The sequence below is a fragment of the Periplaneta americana genome, chromosome 17, assembly GCF_040183065.1.
Source record: "Periplaneta americana isolate PAMFEO1 chromosome 17, P.americana_PAMFEO1_priV1, whole genome shotgun sequence".
Classification (NCBI taxonomy): Eukaryota; Metazoa; Arthropoda; class Insecta; order Blattodea; family Blattidae; genus Periplaneta; species Periplaneta americana.
In genome coordinates, this window is record NC_091133.1 from 67944492 (window position 1) to 67962975 (window position 18484).

General features: G+C 38.2%; 2 protein-coding genes across 5 annotated transcripts in view; one reads left to right on the forward strand and one right to left on the reverse strand.

Moving 5' to 3' along the window:
- The window catches only part of LOC138693158 (lachesin-like), a 1789721-nt gene that overhangs the window by 469526 nt on the left and 1301711 nt on the right, over positions 1 to 18484 (reverse strand). The gene's annotated exons all lie outside the window — the stretch shown is intronic.
- LOC138693356 (uncharacterized) overlaps positions 1 to 18484 on the forward strand; it is a 64891-nt gene that overhangs the window by 21852 nt on the left and 24555 nt on the right. The window contains exons 4-6 of the mRNA XM_069817275.1: positions 3430 to 3649; positions 10380 to 10683; positions 15658 to 15719. Of these exons, the coding sequence (XP_069673376.1) occupies positions 3430 to 3649; positions 10380 to 10683; positions 15658 to 15719 (586 nt within the window). The remainder of the gene's footprint in view (positions 1 to 3429; positions 3650 to 10379; positions 10684 to 15657; positions 15720 to 18484) is intronic.

Here is an 18484-nt window from a genome sequence, read left to right on the forward strand (position 1 = left end):
CAGAAGCCATTATATTCTTATCTACTACATTAGTCAAAATACTATCTACTACTGGCCTGTTTATGGGCGTCAATAATATGTAAAGTATATGTACAGCACTGTCTTGATGAATGTGATTGTGTGACTAGTTTAAAATATGTTTGTGAAAAACGTAAATATTTCTGAGTTATATGGGAAAACTTGACTGTAGCGTAACCATGATCAGCAGTTGACTAGTGATATTTTCACTAAGACATTAGTGTTCAATTGAAGAAATATTCTGTGAAAATTTTAATTTATTATTTTTCTAGAAAAGTCTGTGTAATTTCATGACAGACCTGCTCCAAGTATTTCTAAATTCTGTTCAGTTGCAACCTTTTTTAATCTTCTAGTCAGGTATAATCCATTTCTGAAATGGAAGCTTAACGGTTTCGGAATGTATTTCCCCCATGATGAAGTGATAATCGAGAATGACAACTAGCAAAGGCGAATTTTGAAATATGCGAGATGTATTTGATAATATTTCACTTAAATATTTTCTTTGAGAAACAAAGGTCTTTCATGTAGACCTATAACTAACAGTAGTGGTTCTGCAATAGCTGAAATAAAGTAAGGTTATTCATGGAACGGCAGAGAAGTAATTTATAGATTTATATAGACAATAGACAAGGCTGTGGAAATCCTAAACGACAAGAGCCTCCTGCTACGTGTAACTCAAAGATTGAGCTTCTCTCTATAAGCTTTCTTTTACATATGGGGTTTCCTTATACCACAGTCTAGTATATACAGTCACGAAGCTTGAGTTGTTGAGGTTGCTAGGAACAATAGACTGTGCATGTACTATTTTGCATTGTCTGTAATGAGGCGATAGTAGCGATCCTATCTATGGATGCATATTTATTACATATTGAGCTTCGTGACTGTATATACTCGACTGTGCTCATACTTTCTAACTAAATTTATCAGCAGAAGAAAAACATGTTACATTTAATTTCAAATGTCAGCAGTCGACTTCCGATGCATGTGCGTGGGTGTACGTACAGTTGAAGGAATTTGCAAGAAAGTCAAGACTTAGTACAAAATATAAACGCGTCAGGTCTCTGGGAAAAATGTCTCAATCATAGGTAGGAATTTCGTAACAAGAAGTTGATTTCAGTTGAATACAGCGAGGAGTATAGATGCCATTCGCTCCTCGCTCCCGCTCACTACAGATGATACGCAGTTCACATAAACAACGCACAGTATTATTCTGCGGAGCTGTGTAGAATCGTGAATAATTTGAAGAATATTGTTAATATATATTAATATTTTCATGCTCATTTGCAACAATACAGCTAGCGTCTGTAAGCGAAACTAGCGGCATTTCATGACGCAACAATACGAACTTTTACCTGGCGTTAAAATTGTGTTTAATTATTATTTCGTAAAATAGTGATTCATTGCTAGGAAAAGGGCTGGATAACAACGGAGCTGATCTGCTGTTGGTTGACTGGCTGTCAGAGTTTGGAATCTCAGACCTGGAGCACTGCTTGCTAAGAGAGCCACGCTACTTTTGGATGCTTTTAAGGGACATCTACTAACTCCTGAGGTACAAAATAAACTTGCTCTACAGAATATAGACCTTGTCGTAATACCCGGAGGCATGGCTTCAAAACTACAGATGCTAGATGTTGCTGTAAACCACCCGTAAAAAGACTACCTCCAAAAATGGTATTGAGATTGGCTCCTGGGGGAGTTCGTCAGTTGAGCGCAAGAGAAAATTTTACCTGAACTGAATGCATCATTTGAGCGCGGCGGTCAGTTTAACACGAGCTGCAGCAATTTACTTTTTCATTTTGTAGAGACTTAGGACTCTCTGTACATTGACAGTTAAGTATGTTTAAAAATTCTGCTTCGTAAATATGCTCGTACAGATAAATTGTTTAAAATATTTGTTCCAGAAATGGATTGTTCAATATCTAGGTTACTTTCTTCGATAATAGTAGGCCACACTCTGTAGAAAAATAATTATAGTAATATTTCCACGTTTATATTTACAAAGTAAGTCTTCCATATACTGTTTCCTTCTTTTATATGTAGGGTTGGCTCTAACATTAATCCCGCTGTCATTCATTTTAATATACGTGCTAGTTTGTGTCCCAATAATGACTTGAAGAAACAAATATATGAGGATGCGCAGTATTAAAATTAAGAGAAAACGCTTTGTAAAACGCCTCACATGCATTATTAGTTCTGATGTAACAGTATTGGAAGCCCATATTTCAGGGGGAAATAACGAATCCGGTTGTATGAAATTTGATACCAAATAATCGGCAAAGCCTGGGATACTTTCATTAACAGTTTGGTTGCTAACTAAATCTTCATTTGGAGGAAGAAATTAAAGACCGAATACCCAGTACAACCATTTACCGTTGTCAGTATTACTATCTCTATACTCATTAGAAAGCCTCAAAGACTGAATTTTTCTCCACCAAGTCTGACTTACACAAGCCTTATTATTTACATTTTCTCACGCGCAACGTGTCATCTCTAAGCCTAAGGGAAACTGACCACTGCGCTCAACTGATGTATACCCAAAACTGATTCCGCGCTCAACTGATGCATTTTTAATCCTTTCGCGCTCAATTGATGTTTACCCGGCTCCTGGAAGCAGATCATGCCCTTACACCACCTGATAAGATTAAGAAGCCATCAGTCACCCTTCTGTGCGAGTGAATTCTTGCTTCATGGTCCACCATATCATCAGAGTCCACCATCATCAAGTGGTTCAAGAAATACTGCATATCGAATGGTATGGATGGCAGCGAGGATGACGCATTTTGGGTTGAGAATGAAGAAAGGGAGGAATATGAAGAAAATAGTGGAAGTGAGAGTGGTGAAGTAAATACTGGCAGTGATGACAGAGATTAAGACAATAATGGTAATATTTTAGGTGCCAGTGTGCTGTACCATACGTTAGGGAAAAATGTTTACATGTAAGTACAAGAAAATAAATGTTTCTTCGCTTAATCCGGTTGTGGCTTATATTCGTTCATAAACCTTTATTTTTTCCCTCGAATATTAAGAGTGCGGCTTATATCCGAGGGCGGCTTTTCCATTTATCAAGTCATATCTGTCATCCTTGGCGATATAGTTGCTAAATTCTAGCCGTTAGATATGGGATTCTCGGGTTCAAACCTAGTATATGTCGGTGGACCAAAAGGAAATAAAAGCTTAGCATGTTTTTTTTTTTTTCAAGAAAAACTTAAAGCTGTGCACTTTACACCGTTCATTTATGACTTGTAAAAATACCTATTCATGACAGAGGCCTCCGAGCAAAAATTGCTTGCCATTTCTCGTCCAAGATGACATTCGACGTAGAATATCTTCTACAGTGCAAAAAGTCGCTAAATTAAATACTACTCACTACTAGAGGCTGGCAGCTAATTTGAAACATCTCCTGTCCTACAGATCATCCGAACTTGAAGCTGTTCATCACGCAAGGAAGTTTGATGGGAGTCATGGAGGCTGTACATGCTGGTGTTCCTATGGTGGGAATTCCCCTCATTGACGACCAGAGTCACAATATAGAGATGTGCGTCTCCAAGGATGTCGCCATTAGGCTTGATATAAATTCACTCAACAAGGCGACGCTTCTAACTGCCATAAGGCATATTATATATAATCCCAGGTGAGGTAATTGATAATGTGGTTTAGTATTAGTTTTAAATTACACAAGCTATTGGAATATTGAGTACAAAAGAATTTTGCGATAGTAACCTAATACAGTAGAAATTATGTCAGGGTAAACTAATACGAAGACAAAATATTCTCCACAACATATTTTTGTGCAACGAAAAACTTACACGATATACAGTCTTTCATAAGTAATGAGTCTATCGAAAAATGAAATATTTTGGACAATTTTTTGAAATGATGTTCATCCTCACGAGAAAGAACCCTTCCCTGTGCCGTACAGTCGATTTAGAAACAAACACCCCCTCCACCCGCCACCAGAGGAAGCTAAATTATCCATGTGTAATGTGCATTTGATACCAACTTAAAATGGCCTAGAACATGACCTTTTATACGCTAAGGATAAAGGCACAAGGCCATGCCTATACACATTGTTGTAATAGATTGGAATGATAAAATGCCACACAGGCGCTTAACGTTACTGCAGAAGAGAAAAATTGCTGCCTGGTTTGAACTTGGAAACAGTGTCGCTTAAATTATGCGTTTATCGCGTAGACGAAGTGTTTCCAGGGAGGAGAATCAGTCGCACAGGCCCAATCCGTTGACCTCCGCGATCACCTGATTTGACTCCCCTGGACTTATTTTTCTGGGTAGTCATCAAGGATCGTGTCTATGCGACTAAGCCACGCACCATTTCTGAATTAGTGGAACGAATTGAACACACGATACAAATGGTTACGCCTGACATGCTCACCAGAGTCCATGAAGAGTTGATTCGTTGCTTACATTTGTGCATTTAGCAGAACGGAAGACATTTTGAAAACTGTACACTATAATTTGTAAACAATTGAAACTGGTTTTACATTTGTGTGATTTAAAGGTTTAAACCACTAACCATTCTTTCGTTTAATAGCTCTGACAGCGAGGAGAGGGGGTATTTGTTTCCAAATCGACCGGAAAGGGTTCTTTCTCGTGAGGATGAATATCATTTGAAAAAATTATCCAAAATATTAATTTTTCGATAGACTCGTTACTTATGAAAGACCCTGTACACCAGAGTCTGGAAAGAAACTCACATCTCTCTCGATTTATGTGAGAATTAAGTACAGGGTGCGTCAGAAAGAACGGATGGATTTCACATGGCAAGAAAATTGTAAAGATTCATCAAATCAAAAATTTATTGTTATCAACATATTCACCAATACATGCAGTTTATTTATGTAAAACAACATTATCCATATGATGTCCTTGGCTTTCAATACAGGCATCGAGGCGTTTTCTGATGTTCGCCATCACTTTCACAGTCATAGCTGGTGCAATTGCCACGATTTCTTCACGAATCGCTGTCTTCAGTTCGTCCAGTGTATGTGATCGATGTTTACAAACTTACGCCTTCAAATGGTCCCAAAGAAAGAAGTCGCAGGGCGCGAGATCTTACAGTAGCCTCGGACAATCTCAGTGCAATAGAATTTCGTCCAGGTGATTTCTTCTTTAATGTTGAACCTGTGATACGAAATGAAGCCTCCCACCGCAAAATTGTATTCCGAGTTGGAATCCTAGCGTGACATCCGATGTCGAAATGAGTCCTGAGTGGCGATCACAGACTCTTCATTTTCCAAAATGTCTCTACGATGAAAGCACGTTGTACACCAGACCAACACCATGTTCTCAACTGAAACTGCATTCTATGGCTGACCCAACAGTCGTGGTCCCCCTCACTATATCTCTCTCCTCGTTGCGTATCGATAGTTTGAAATCCATCCGTTCTTTCTGACGCACCCTTTATTAAGAATATGTGGGTACACCTATTGCTAGTCAAGAGAGAAGGGCGTCGGTATTCAACAAAGAAAATCCGAGTTGAAGTCCTATGAAACCAACTGACATATATTTCATGTAGTATATAAATGGCTTTAGCTTTGTATTTGTGCCATAATAGTACTGATAGGGTGCCAGAAGTAGTAATAGTATTAGTGGTGGAAGTAGTAACGTGATTACGGTACGATGAAAGGCATAGTAGTGGTTATGATGATAGAGCTATTATTATCATAGGTCCCAGAAAAGAGCGACCGACCGGCCGGCCACGCCCTGCGTGGTTTCTCCCGCGCAATCGACCTCCAGTAGCCATATGGCATTTAGTGTGCTTAGAAGTCGTGTAAGGAAACTCTCAATTCTTTAAGTGTACAACGTTAGTGTATAAAGTCTAGTGATTATTGTGTATTTAGGTAATGCCTAGCAACAAATTCTCATTGTGTGAGCGTGAATATATGTACAATACGTACATAAAAAGCAGAAGATCGTGTGCGAAAACAAGACGAACATTTCGAATACAGTTTCCAAACAGACCTGTACCTTCTGCGAAAACAATTAGACAACTCACTGAAAGATTTATAGAAACATGCTCAGTGAAGAATCGAAAATCAAGGACAAATCGTAGTGTTCTTATGCGGAGCAATTGTCTGTTTATTTCCAACAAGATTCCGCCACTGCTCATACAGCTGCCGTGTCAATGAGGGAATTGAGGGGTATTTTCGGTACGAGACTAATCAGTAATAATTTTTGGCCTCCACAAAGTCCAGATATAACACCCTGTGACTTTTATTTATGGGGAACACTAATAGGTAGGGTTTATAGGACAAATTCTCATTCTATAGATGAACAAAAAGACTACATACGAGAAGAAATCCACGCTATCAACGATGTGGAACTTCAGAGTGTTGTTCATTCGTTTATCAAAAGATGTCAGTTGTGTATGGCGTCAAATGGAGGCCATTTTTAGGAACGACTGTGAACATGGTAACCCCAAATTATTGTCAGTACTGTTATACGGGGTGTTTCCGAGTTGGTGTTACAAATTTTCAGGGATAATGGTGAAGGGCACATTTATCATTTTGAGATAAGGAACCATGGTCCAGAAATTACTGAGTCGAATTTTATAAGCAAAAATAGTTGTGTGGAAATGGAATTGTAATTTGGCACCACGTGCCCCCCTCCTATCCCTTAACCTTTGGAACTGTCGTGGAAAGATGGTATGGGCCGGATGTCTCCTACGTGGGTACTTGCACCGATACAATCTGTGAGCTTGTCTACTGTTCCCATTGGCTCATCCGTATTCGAAAATCAGGTCTGCTTATTCCTCTCTCGTGTACTCCTCCATTTCACTAGGACTGATCGACTGGACACTGCAACTTGTACACATACACTGCTGTCTATAGACGTACATAACAGGACCGACCATGTCCGTTACACATTACGCTATCTGCATTGCTTTAGTGTAGTTTCCTGTCCCCATCCCTCAGACAGCGCACTGAATGGAATACTGTAAGCAGACAACGTAAACAACGTCAGATGAATACAGTATGTGTAAGAAGTACAGATAAATACACATAACTAAGGTATACAGAGGAATAAAATTATTTAATTTCCACACAACTAGGCCTATTTTTGCTTGTAACTTTCGACTCGGTCATTTCCGGACCAGGGTTCCTTATCGCAAATTGATACATGTGCCCTTCGCCACCATCCCTGAAAGTTTGTAACGCCACCTCGGAAAAACCCTGTATATTGGAGAAGCGCCGGAGAAATGGTTATGCGCTCGGCGTGAACCAAGCAGGGCGCGTCCGGCCGGCCGCTCTTTTCTGGGACCTATGATAATAGCTCTGTAGGAGTACGTTGATAGGAGTAGCAATGGTGATAGTGTTGATAATAGTAGTAGTACAGGGACATCATTTTATTTTTACTAACATTTCTAATCTTAACCTGGCTATACCTTTAAAATGTTATGTTTTATTTAACTACGCTCGCAACTGCAGAGGTTATATCAGCGTCGCCGGTTGTGCCGGAATTTTGTCCCGCAGGAGTTCTTTTACATGCCAGTAAATCTACTGACATGAGCCTGTCGCATTTAAGCACACTTAAATGCAATCGACCTGGCCCGGGATCCAACCCGCAACCTTGGGCATAGAAGGCCAGCGTTATACCAACTCGCCAACCAGATCGACACCTGGCTATATCTTTGGATTAACGATTAAGAACCGGAAACACCGTTTGCTACCTCCTTCCACGACTGGAGTTCGTTGATACTGGCGTAATATACAAACAAATCATTTAACTAGGTATAGGAGGGAAGGAAAGTAGTTCATCCATTTACGTAAACTAGGAAATATCGCAATTTTGAGTTTGATAATTTTCATTAGGTTTTTCTTTAATCAAAATACAGCACAGTATTAACAATGAGTGTTTTTACTCACGAACTGAGCTGTCCATACGGACGTATTCATTATGCAGTGTGTATTATACTGTATACAGCACATTAGCGTACACTATAGAGAATGAAGCTAATTGAAAAATAATCATAATACGGATATTTAAACACATTTTTTAAAATGGTGGCCGTTCATTTCGATACAGGCTTCAGTTCTAATGTGCATATTATCGCACTATATAGATTATTGTACGTAATTCTAATTACCAATTTCGTACTTCGTATCAGTAATTCATGTTGAAATTATTCTGTACCTACTCTATAAAAGAGACCTTACGTACTGTAAATTCAATCTTCACTTCTGCCCGATCCGAAAAGATAAAATTACTCAGACATGCTATCTACTGTCCGCCCAAGTGGTTACGTCGCAGCGTCGTAGAAACGGTGGCAATCACGTGACAGTTAATTACTTAACGAGGCCCCTTTTATTTAAGTTATTTTAAACAATAGTATGGGTATAATATTACGTAGACGTCCAATTCAGGAATACGCCCCTGAGCACGAGTTCTACTCTTTCAGGGGCGAGCTAAATTTTCTCTGTATATTTTATAATTTACGTTACAATTATTAGCAAAATAAATAAATAAATAAATAAATAAATAAATAAATAAATAAATAAATAAATAAATAAATAAATAAATAAATTCCTAACAGAAATTAATGTTCCCAGAAAAGAGCTACGACAGCCCAGCCACTAGCATTTACAGAGGGGCGAATAGAAGCAGGTGGGCGAAACCGGGATGCGACGTAGGCAAATGGAAAATGATGCAATATTGAAAGCTCTTTCGTCACTGGAAAACGCGAACATATTTTTGGAACGTACTGTTTACTATGACCGTAAGGCTACTATGACTGTATATGCGGTCTTGGATCTTGTGGACGACGGTTGAACTTCATTAATACAAGGGGTGGGAGTGAATTACATTCAAAAACTCAGGTACAATAAAAATTGAAGTGAAAATAAAAATGATGTCCCTGTAGTAGTAGTAGTAGTAGTAGTAGTAGTAGTAGTAGTAGTAGTAGTAGTAGTAGTAGTAGTAGTAGTAGTAGTAGTAGTGGTAACAGTGTTATGGTCATGGTTGTTATACATAGGTTGGATAAAAAGTAATGGCAACAGTTCGATATTTCTGACATGGCTTTATTCACAGAGGTACATTTACGTACCTTCTATATAGTAGCCCCCCTTATTTATTACCTTTTGTCAAATGTTTGGAAGGCGTCGTACACCATCAGCGCGCCCATTTTTGTTGATGTTCCGTATTGACTGCCCTATAGCACGGATAAGTTCATCTCTGCTATTGTACCGGGCCCCTCGCAGTGGTTCTTTCACTTTGGCGAAAAGATCGTAATCGCATGGATCATATCGGGTGAGTACGGTGGATGTTCCAGAATCTCCCATTGCCAGCGATGCAAGAGGTGCTTGAAAGCTGCAGTGGTGTGACTCCTTGCATTATCATGAAGAATAGTGGGATTCTGTACCACCAATGTCTTGCAGAAGGTGGATCACAGTTTTGTGACATACTCAGACATCCGCTGCGCAGTCCATCGGCGATCAGCATCCTGCAGGGAAGCAAGGAGTTGAACTGTGTTGTGCTCCACGCGGGATCGTCCTGTATGGAGATTGTCCTGAACGGCATCCCTGCCTTCCCGGAACGCTTTAACCCATCGTGCCACTGTGCGATATGGCAACGCTGCATCGGCATATGCTTCATGTAATCCCTGAAAACATTCTTGTGCACTACGACCTCGTGTCACTTCAATTTTGATCCAGGAACGTTGCTCTAGTTTTGTAAACGTGGTCTTAGGGCGCTCGCACTATCCCTAAGAAAATCAACGTTCTACACACTGCAGTAGATTGACAGAGTACTATCGCCGCTGGCTGCACTAACTCATCTAACAGTCCTTGTTCATGTCCACATATCTGGCAGCTCTCGAATGCACCATCGTCACGTGACAGCAGTGTTGCCATTATTTTTTGTCCAATCTATGTAATAATGAAAGGATGACAGTAGTAGTTGTAGTGCTAGTAGAAGTAGCGGTAGGGTGGTAAGAGTAGTATTGGTGGTGGTAATGATTGTAGTTGTAGTAATAGTAGCGATAGTGTAGTAAAATTAGTAGTGATAGTAATAGCATGGTGGAAGTAATTGTAGCAGTAACGATAGGTTGATTAGAGTAGTAGCGATGGTGGCAGTAGTTATGGTAGGCATAAGGAAGGAGTTACAGTATAATCCAGAAGTATAGTACTCGAAGAAAACCTATATAGGCTAATAACAATTTTCTTTGCTACAAATCTCGCACATTATTTCTCCTCGAACATGAACTCCAATCCCTTTTCGCGAGAGATCTTCAGCTATAGAATGAACTGCTTTTCATTCATTTTTAGCATTTTGTTTCTCTCTCTCTCTCAATACAGACACTCAAATCTATATACACATAATGACTGTCAAATTTTTACTCCTTTCAGATACCACAAAAACGCAAAAGAATTGTCGGAATTGTTCAGGGATCGCCCTCACACTCCATTGGAGACAGCCGTCTTCTGGACAGAATACGTGATCAGACACAAGGGAGCTCATCACCTGCGGTCAGCCGCTGTAGATCTTTCACTGTACCAGTACCTGTTGTTAGATGTCATTGCTTTTCTTATACTAGCCGCCACTGCAACCATTGTTGTGGCTTACTATGCCCTGAAGATCTCATTGATTATGTTATACGGCTACTTTTCAAAATACAATCTAAAGGAATCTAAATTAAGAAAGAAGACGGAATGAAAATATGTTGGATTTTTTAAATTTATTTCCTGTTTGATATAGTAGTATAAAAATTAAGAATTTATATTTCTTGATTAGCTTATAAGTACTGAAATGTTGCGTACATATGAGTTAAGAGCCTATTTTTGTCTTTCCATCTGTGTCTCCTTAATAGCCTCATTGCAATCTATTTTTAGTACGCTAATTTATCTCACTTTTTAATACGTTCATCTTGAACAGAAATACAACATTTTCTTATTTAAAGGCTAACCAGAACACACAACAACCGTCAGAGAAGAAGGCGGATCACTTTAAAACGTTTCTGCGCATTAAGTCACATGTTCATGTTATTAAACGCCTTTGTTCAGTTGCAAAATGCAATATACATATCCGGTGTACTCTGATCAATTATTCATTTTATATGGTATCATGAATTATTATAAACATTAATGCCCGGTTTCCCAAGTATTGTTAGAACATTTAACGAATGTTAAACTCTAAACAGTTTGTTAAATATAGGCTAGTTTTTTTTTTTTTTTTTTTTTCATTTCTTCAACACTAGTTTGGCTTAACAGATTGTTACGTGTTTGTTAACTTTAAATGCAGGATGTTAGGCAGTTAACTCATTTGACAGATAGGCCTAGTTAAATATGGCAGACGACACCACAGCTGTTCAAACGGAAGTTGTGAAAATAATAGGCTACTTATGTCTCTTTTTAAGGAATGTTTCGTGAATGACTGATAACATTTAAAAGACAGATTTGAAAGCTAATAGGCCTATAGGGAAGAGAATTTTAAAAAATAAATTGATTATCATACTGGCTGCTTATTTTGATACTGACCTATTGAATATTTAGAAAATGTGGGATCTCAACATGGCAAGGTAACTAGGAATGATGGTTTATGTATGCATGATATTCAATTTGTGACAATAATATAGACTTTCAAAACAAGTAGGTCGCAAAATTTTACATGAAATTTAAACCAGACTTGAATATCCTGCAAACAGAAATAGATCACTTATTCCAATTCAGCATCTACTATTTACTCTTGAGTCTATGATACTGGCTCTTTTCAACTAACTATAGTCAATGTCAATAGTGTTTCAAAATACACAGTGAGTATTATATTAAAAAGGTTTCAACAAAAATTGCTTCTTTGAGAAGTCATGTACAGTATTAGCATTAGTACTATAACCTTACTTTGTAATAATATTATTCAATAGTAGTCACCTACAACTTCCATTCGTCTTCTTCTTTATCGATCATGGCCTACTGTACCAGGTTATGATTTTATACATGTTTCATGACTTATTCTACAATACAGAATTTAAGAAATAATATCAGCCATTAAAAAATTTCCTTACATGTGCAAACTCATTACCAGCTGCTTTTGAGTGGTTAAAATAGTATTAACGACTGTTATAATTAAGTGTTGGTTGTTTTAAATAAAATGATCTTGAAGAAATGGAAAATACATTAACAAAACGTAAAAATTAAAGAGGCTGTTAATTTAACGTTAGTTAAGCCAAATTAAACATTTCTTGGAAAAACTGACCATAAGTCTTTTACGAAAAAATAACTTAAGAAGTTGGCAAACCACAGGAATAATGTACAATGTTTTCACACTTACGATAAAACTAGTGTACAATGTTTTCACACTTAGGATAAAACTAGTGCACAATGTTTTCACACTTAGGATAAAACCAGTGTACAATGCAAATCTAATCTTTCAGGTAAAGCTTCCTGTAAAGCAGATTTGAACAATTTTTCCCTTGAAACTAGTGTACAATATTTTCACACTTAGGATAAAACTAGTGTACAATGTTTCCACACTTAGGATAAAACTAGTGTACAATATTTTCACACTTAGGATAAAACTATCCTATTTACTTTACCGTCCACCAAGTGGTAGAAGGAGACTGAATCGCAGAATTAGCAGTATTGTCAACCAGAAATTTCAAAAGTTGTTGTAATCCTGTTCAAAAATAGCTAGATTGACACGGAAAATCACCAGATTTTAAATTGACTTTTGATATAATATACTAATACAGCACATGTTGCTAATATTCATTCTTTAAGTGGTAGCACGATTTAAATATATTTTCCTACACAATTGACAATGGCTAGGCAATGAATTACATTGCGCTGAATGCTTATATAATGCTTCGAAATCATTAGATAAAAATGTTGGGTGTTAAATGTTTTGTGTTTAAATAATATTGTAATTTTTCTGTTGAATTTGTGTCATTTATCTCATTTAATTTAGACTGATTATGTATTAATGCAATCACTTATGCACATTATAATAGGCCTATATATTGGTTGGAATTAATAAAATTCATCATTTTATATTATAATGTGAATGCACACAGTTATCTCATGAATCTACATCAGCTGGTTCTGTTCTCAGAAATGATGTGTTCAAGATAACGATGGAATGCACCACTGACTAGTCCGAAGAATCTAATAAAGGGAGGAAGAATAGACATCGTTTTTTTTAGTTTATTTATTACGAACAATCATAAAATGATTTTTTTTCCAAACTAATAACATATAAAATGTTTGCATGTGTCTATGAGGTAATCTCAGAAACTACTTAACCGATTTGTTTAGTTCTTTCACCATTGGAAAGAGTAGTTTTTCTAGATGGACATAGACTATAATGTCATTACGATAACTCCTGAGTGAATCGATGACTGAGCACAAATGCGCCTTAAGGTAAGAATGAAACAGATTCTTACGCACAGGAAACTTGATATACTGTCGAAACTAAATATGAATGAATGATACGTAGTTAAATGTAGTGCTTTTGAAGGCAATAAAATTTGTCTTGGTTTTCGAAAAGGCACCATCAATAATGTAGTGTCTTAAGTAAATATTTAATGCGAAAATAATAATAATGCTGAAATCAAATTAATTTCCTGTCCTAAGGACATAGTTATTTGACGTCAACAGTAAATCTGCATCACACCTTTGTTATATTTCGGTCTTTATTGATACTCTGTTGTAATAAAACTATGAAGAGAATTAATGTTTTCAACTCAGTTTAGGTAGGTACGATCATTTCTGTATATTTATTATGTACAGTAGTGTAGGGCGAACATCATGATCATATGACAAATAATCTATACTAATTTAATATACTAAAGTTAGATTTTATAAAACAGATATATTATCGGTTGTTCTGGATGGTTGTGAAACTTGGAATCTCACTTTGAGAGAGGAACAGAGATTAAGGGTGTTTGAGAATAAGGTTCTTAGGAAAATATTTGGGGCTAAAGGGAATGAAGTTACAGGAGAATGGAAAAAGTTACACAACGCAGAACTGCACGCATTGTATTCTTCACTTGACAAAATTAGAAACATTAAATCCAGACGTTTGAGATGGACAGGGCATGTAGCACGTATGGGCAAATCCAGAAATGCATATAGAGTGTTAGTTGGGAGGCCGGAGGGAAAAAAAACCTTTCGGGAGGCCGAGACGTAGATGGGAGGATAATATTAAAATCGATTTTAGGGAGGTGGGATATGATGATAGAGGCTGGATTAATCTTGCATAGGATAGGGACCGATGGAGGGCTTATGTGAGGGCGGCAATGAACCTGCGGGTTCTTTAAAAGCCATTTGTGAGTATGTATGTATGTATGTATGTATGTATGTATGTATGTATGTATGTATGTATGTATTAATAATCCGTGGCGCTACAGCCCATGAAGGGCCAAAACCTACCAGCCGGCTGATGGCCTCACGGCAACATGTCGATGCAGACGTGGACGATCATCCAACCAGAATGGAGGTATATAGCTGGTTTGCATAACCGGATTTCGCTACCTATCGTAGCTCCCCAAGTGCATCACGATGCTGGGTGGGCACCGGTCCCATACACTGGCCGAAATTTCATGAGAAAATTTCTTCCCCCATGAGGACTCGAACCAGCGCGCATTCCGTAACGCTAGTCCTAGGGTCCTAGGCAGAATGCCTTAGACTACGACGCCACGGCGCGGGACGTATGTATGTATTACTCGGGACAAATAGAAATACCGCTTATGTCCGAGGGCGCCACTATCATGTTTATATGAGTGTTAGCGGGAACGGTGAGTGGAGGGGAAGAGAGAGAGCATGTACACAACCTGCAAAGATGCAGTATCAACCCGAGACATGTATGAATATCTCGGAGCGTGAACTTACATCGAAGATATAATCGTAGCAGAGAAGAGGCCCCGGAGGAAGGTAGTACATACCACTACATGTCAAAATGTTATCCATACCTGGGTAAAATGCGCTGTGTTATAGACACAAATAGCGTGCCCGAAATGCTAGCTTTCTCGCATTATTTTGCTACATTTCTCACCGAGTTTTCACTCTCTTCCCCATTGCTTTCGCTGTTCTTTCCATAGCTCTTTTCAAAGAAAAAGCTACACACTCTATTTTTCTTATATACGAACTTAAATACTGTACATTATATATTATCTTTCTACTTTGCGAACGTATTTTTCCCGCGGTGACTTCCTAGGCGGACTTTCCATGTTTCAAAATTACACACAAAGCTATCACTACGTATAGATTACTTCTGAAGCAGGGTTGCCAACCGTACGATCATACGATCCAAGCCACGGATAGTGCGCAAAATGTACGATCCTGTCGGCAAAGAGGGTAAAACATGTCAAAAAGAGAACATTTTAAATATGTATTATAATTTACGACATTTGACATTTTATATATACATTTCTGCTGTATTACGGGTATATTTCATTTATACATTTATAGTAGTTTCTGCATGCAGCACTTCTGTGTTAGCCTACAAGTACTGTACAAATTGGCTATCACAAAACATATTTCTATAAACACTGCTCTTCTATGTCTCCAAGTCCAGGTGACATAACAGCTTGATTTTGGTAAACATTATTACAGCGACAAGAAATCACGCAGTGTCCATTATTTATGGCTATTCAAAAATGATTCTGACAAACATTCCTTTGTTTATTTCCAGATATCTCAGAGAAATGGTCTCTCCAATCCTCTCAATAGCCTAAACATAATTACTGTTGCCACGTAAGCATGTAATAACTGTTTCTCGTTTCTAAAAGCCACATAAAGACCTTGGAATACACTTATGTTCCTATCCAACTGAGTAGGTACCGGGTATTTCCCAAGAGTAAAAGACCAAGGTCATGAAAGCCGAGGAACAATTAAGCAGACCAATAAGCCAAAAATAATCTAAGAATTAGGAGAAAATAATAACAAACAATTAGATGCAAAAGGAAATGTTTGTTCCTTCCCAAACTAGCTATGAACATAGTTTTTGTTTTTATTCTAATTGGTTATTTAACGACGCTGTATCAACTACTACTTAGCATCGATGAGATTGATGATAGCGAGATGATATTTGGTGAGATGAGACCGAGGATTCGCCATAGATTACCTGGCATTCACCTCTGGGGAAACCTCTGAAAAAACCCAACTAGGTAATCAGCCCAAGCGGGGATCGAACCCGCGCCAGAGCGCAACTTCAGACCGGGAGACAAGCGCCTTAACCGACTTGTTAAACCAGATATCTATTAAAGAAAAGTATTTAATCTGACACTAAAAACAACTCCAAATCGAATTGCTCGTATTAAAATAAAACCCTGCAATAACCAAAGTATACCTCCATGCCTCCCATGCAGGAGCGGGAGCTTACAGCCTAATCAGCCGCATGAGAGCTGAACGTGTATGAGCGGCTGAGAGCAGTATCGGGGAGAGCAGTGTAGGAAGAGGAAGACTCCCGTCACGTGATCTGAAGATAGGAGTGACTGACCATAAATTGGTTTCTGCGTAGCGGACAAATTACATGGCGACATCTTTACACTGAGGCCGGTCTCCCATCAGGCAGTGCTACGTTACTACAACCATACCGCTACGCTACGTCGCTTTTAAGTCGCTGCTAGAGATGGGTAAAAAATAACACAACAGTTATTTTGGAACTGTTCCGGTCTCGGAACTGTTGCAAAAATGAACAGTAGGTCGGAACCTCCTGTTCCGAAATAACAGTGTTCCGACTCCGAGCTGCTCACTTGCCCAGCTGTTGCGGGCTCGCAGTACCGCGTTGCACAAGGTATGTTCCGACTCCGAGATAACAGTCGGAACGTCGGAGCTTGTTCCGATGAACCGACAGCTGCAGTTACACTGTTCTCGTTGTTCTTTATGTTATACCCTAGGGTTATACTTGGAACTTCGTTGGATGAAGTTGGTACTTGAAACTCTCATGTTGTTGGAGGGGGGCGCATGGAAATTGAAATCCTTGCGGTGGCGCGAACTTTAATATCAACATTTGTAAGACTGGCCAATCATCTGTAATGTTATAGTAAGTATTTAATAATCTGTAATATTCATTCCCGCTTTATGGTTTATTTCACCATTAGTTGACTAATTCTGTTTTATAAACATTCTACAAAGTCATAAAGTACACATACTATTATTAATTCATTGATCAGCTGATTCTATACAAAGGTTAAAGTCGTAAATGGTAATGAGTGGTTTAGTTACAATGTCTGTATGTCGTTTGTTAAGGTTAAGTCTGACAAGCACAAGTTTTTGTGCTATCTTCTCTGTTATCAAAGAACGACAAAAATGTTGTAGCATTATTTGTTGGAAACTACCCATATAAGTACTGATTTGGAGAGCGAGGTTTAATGCGAAGTTTAAATTACACTTTGGTAAATATGCGATTCCAACATTTTACTAACCCACTGCGGGGTTTCCAGGTTTCAGTACTGCCAATATATATCTTTTTTATTTATGAAATTGTAATATTTATTATTATTATTATTATTATTATTATTATTATAACTGCATTAAGAAAAATAAAAATAAAAATTAATGATTTGTTTTTTTTATTATGTAATAGAGAGAAGAGAAATTACATACCATATGTTTTAAATGTTATGTTATTTTTTTTAGTTGGCTACCATGTCTTTATAACTTTATGTACGAAAACAAAGTGTTGTATTCTGTCCTTGTAGTCAACAGCTGTTTAATTACTAACATTAAGCTTTTGAGTTCTGTCCGCATGCACAGCAATTTTCCAAAATCGATTCGAATGTGCATTGCAGTGCCATCTATAGATAAGAATGTGTACTATGTCATGCCTATGAGTGCTCCAGTGTGAGCAGCATGGTAAAGAGGGAGGGTACTGTACCGTTCGTTTGAACGACTCAACGACTCCGACTCATCACCACTGGTGACTGTTATTTCGGAACTGTTATTTGGAACATAGTATTTTTTCGGAACCGGAACAGTCGGAACTGTTCCGGGAAAAGAACAACTTCGCCCATCACTAGTCGCTGCCCGTGGTTTTAAATGGAAGTTCTCCCACTAGCGCGACGAATACGAGATCACGACTCCACCTGCTAGCGACGAGTCGCGCGAGACTCGACATGTCAGTCTTCTCGCTATCTTGCCGCGGCCAATCGCTTACAATTAGATAACTGAAGAAAAAAAGAACAACATTGCCTTCGTTCAACTAGTAGAACAATATCCATGCCTATACAACCATAATTTCAGCGGAATACGCAAGGAGAGATGTGACTACAACAGAGTACAGGGACATCATTTTATTTTTACTTCAATTTTTATTGTACCTGAGTTTTTTAACGTACTTCACTCCCACCCCTTCTACTAATGAAGTTCAACCGTCCTCAACACAGATCCAAGACCGCATATACAGTCATAATAGCCTTGCGGTCATAGTAAACAGTACGTTCCAAGAATATGTTCGCGTTTTCCAGTGACGAAAGAGCTTTCAATATTGAATCATTTTCGCACAGGTACTGTCGTCC